This window comes from Gossypium raimondii, chromosome 4 (genome assembly GCF_025698545.1).
Source record: "Gossypium raimondii isolate GPD5lz chromosome 4, ASM2569854v1, whole genome shotgun sequence".
NCBI classification, from domain to species: Eukaryota; Viridiplantae; Streptophyta; class Magnoliopsida; order Malvales; family Malvaceae; genus Gossypium; species Gossypium raimondii.
The window spans coordinates 13,454,017-13,456,402 of record NC_068568.1 but is presented as its reverse complement, the minus strand read 5'-3'; the positions used below and the strand labels follow the sequence as shown (position 1 = coordinate 13,456,402).

Genomic DNA, 2,386 nt, shown 5'->3' with positions numbered 1-2,386 from the left:
ATAAAAATATTTAAAAGTTTTTCACATATGAATTTACAGCTCAATTTTTATTTTAACAAATTAAAGATTATTTTAGTAAAAATATATTGTATATTATATATACATGCAAATATATTTCAATTACATCCAGATAAATATAAGTTCTAAAATTATTAATTTAATTGAATAACTATTAATTTTAAATGTAATTATAAAAATACTAAAATGATTAAAATAAAAAATAAAAATTTGCATCAATCAGAATAAATCAATATACATTCGTTTGACCGAAACAAATTGAAAGACATCAAAATAATTGAAAGATATTAAAATTTTAATCGAAACCGAATATATCGATTTAAAACCAACATTAGGTAGAAACCTATACAATCAGTGCCGGTACAATGCAGATTGCCATGAGGAGGATTAAAGACCTAGTATGGCAAAAGTGGCCAAATAACAATCTTCGAACCATAGCTTTCATACTGATGCACCGCCAGAGCTGGTGGCTAAGGACAAAGAATTAACCCTTTGTTGCTCCAATGAGCCCCCAAAAGCAAGTATAATTCTAGATATTTTCCCAATTCTCATTTATCTTAGTATTTTACTCTATTCTCTTTAAATTTCCATCGTTTTCAGAAAGTCAAACTTTGGACGCACCATAGCTCACTTTCCTCGCATTCAAACAGTAATCTTGCTATTATAACTCAACCCAAGAAGAGATGTATTTTACTCAAACCATCTTTGACCCATGGTGGATGACTTCTTCAACTTGGCTTTCTTTTTCTTTTTTGTTCCAAAGCTTGGCTTTCTCAACCGCATACTTCGCATCATTTACATCCGAATCACAGCAAATTGAAAAAAAAAACGACTATAAATTGAGCCCTCCTTTCAGAAAAAGCTTCAGACTGTGACAATTGATACACAGTCGCCTGTCATCTCTTTGAAAATGGTCCCAAAACAGAACCCCCAAAAAGAAAAAGTTAAATCGCCATTGCAAATGTAATGAATTTTATTACAATATATACACTTTTTTTTACTAAAGGCAAGTTCTAACAAAGCTGACCTGACAGCGAGCGGTGAGGGTTTTACCTTAGATACTGTTGGCTCAACACCGGGTAGGAACTGAAATTTTGGACCACCTCTGCTATGGAGGCTATTGCTTATACAAACTCTACAACTATGGATCAAGAACTACTTAAACAAGTCTAAATCTTGATTTTTAGCTCATAGATCATGCATTAAATTAGTCCTTGTTGCCTTTCTCCCTCATGTATGCATTAACCCTGAACTGGATCCTTTGCCTTTTCTCCATGTCTGTAGCTCTTTGATCTCTGTTTCTTGTGTAAGCCTCAAAGAACTCCTTGTTCTCTTTTTCCAACTCATTCCAAACTGTTAACCAAAAACCACACATACTCAGAATCATATTATAATTTCTAGTCTTTTTTAAGAGTTCAAATCTACTATCTCTGTTCAAATATATATATATATATGACTGAACCTGTTGAAGTAATGACTGGTTTAATACTTGCATGCTTAGCCAAAGCTTCCATGCACTCCTCCTTGCTCATGTTGAATATCAAACACTCTTCTATAAGATGATGCACCTGCATAAATACATACATACATACATGATCATCTTGGAAACAACTATAACTTTATGGAAATTGCTATATAATACTTACCATATGGATGTATGAAGCAGAAGAGTCATCCATGTTCATGAAATCATCCAAATATTGGTACTGAGTTTAGGCTTTTTCCACCAAGAACTAGCAGAGTGGAAATTATATAATAGAGGAAACAGGGGGATGAAGAAGAAACAAGACATGATGTCATAGGTTGTTGGTTGGGTCCGATGTCCCACGTGGGACGATGTCTATGATTGGTGGAGATGAGATTTTATTACCAAGCACCACTCTTTTGTCCGAAGCTCGATTGTGCTAGTACAGAGAGAATTTTTGTCGACTATTGTAAGCTTAATTGATAAAAGCCATGATTTAGTTGATGTAGAATTTGAAGTCTCCAAGTTGGTAACGCCTGTTGTAGGTCGAGTGAAAAAGATTCTATGAATGCAAACAAGCAATAACTTGTCCTGACTCGACACAACTTCAAATCTAATGTAAGTATTGAAAATAATTTCATATAAATAAATGTGTTAAATCTGCAGGAACATGCATGCATCCATCCATTCCTTTCCAATCAAAATACAGAAGATGTACCTTCAAGTTCTGGCTAAACATCCATCAGTACGAGTAAATGGGCATATTGCTTTAACCGTAGTGATCTTTTTCATCGTCTTCTACTTCAATCACATGATGGAAGATGCAACTTTCAACATCTATTGGACCATATATGTTTGTTTATATTAAAATTTAAAGGGTTAAGATTCAGTTTTTACGTTTCT

The 2,386-nt window shown here is 33.5% G+C and overlaps 1 protein-coding gene across 2 annotated transcripts; it reads right to left on the bottom strand.

The window, feature by feature from the left end:
- Nucleotides 1-212: 212 nt before the first annotated feature.
- LOC105768201 (hypothetical protein) lies at nucleotides 213-1,825 on the bottom strand. 2 transcript variants are annotated; one of them, XR_008195116.1, is made up of 4 exons: nucleotides 1,665-1,825; nucleotides 1,481-1,586; nucleotides 1,072-1,371; nucleotides 213-920 (listed from the first exon to the last, which is right to left on the bottom strand). XR_008195116.1 is itself a non-coding variant. In XM_012587984.2 (3 exons), exons 1-3 carry the CDS (start codon nucleotides 1,701-1,703, stop codon nucleotides 1,226-1,228), a joined length of 291 nt encoding a protein of 96 aa, XP_012443438.1. In that variant the 5' UTR covers nucleotides 1,704-1,825; the 3' UTR covers nucleotides 293-1,225. The 2 variants fall into 2 exon arrangements, 1 of the variants encoding a protein (XP_012443438.1); XM_012587984.2 differs by having other exon boundaries at nucleotides 293-1,371.
- Nucleotides 1,826-2,386: the final 561 nt, after the last annotated feature.

Excerpts from the sequence above, each read along its gene's own strand:
- LOC105768201 (XM_012587984.2), bottom strand. The coding sequence starts at position 1,703 with ATGAACATGGATGACTCTTCTGCTTCATACATCCATATG. Across the intron at positions 1,587-1,664 it reads CTGCTTCATACATCCATATG|GTGCATCATCTTATAGAAGA; the intron begins GTAAGTATTATA and ends GTATTTATGCAG. Across the intron at positions 1,372-1,480 it reads ACCAGTCATTACTTCAACAG|TTTGGAATGAGTTGGAAAAA; the intron begins GTTCAGTCATAT and ends TTTGGTTAACAG.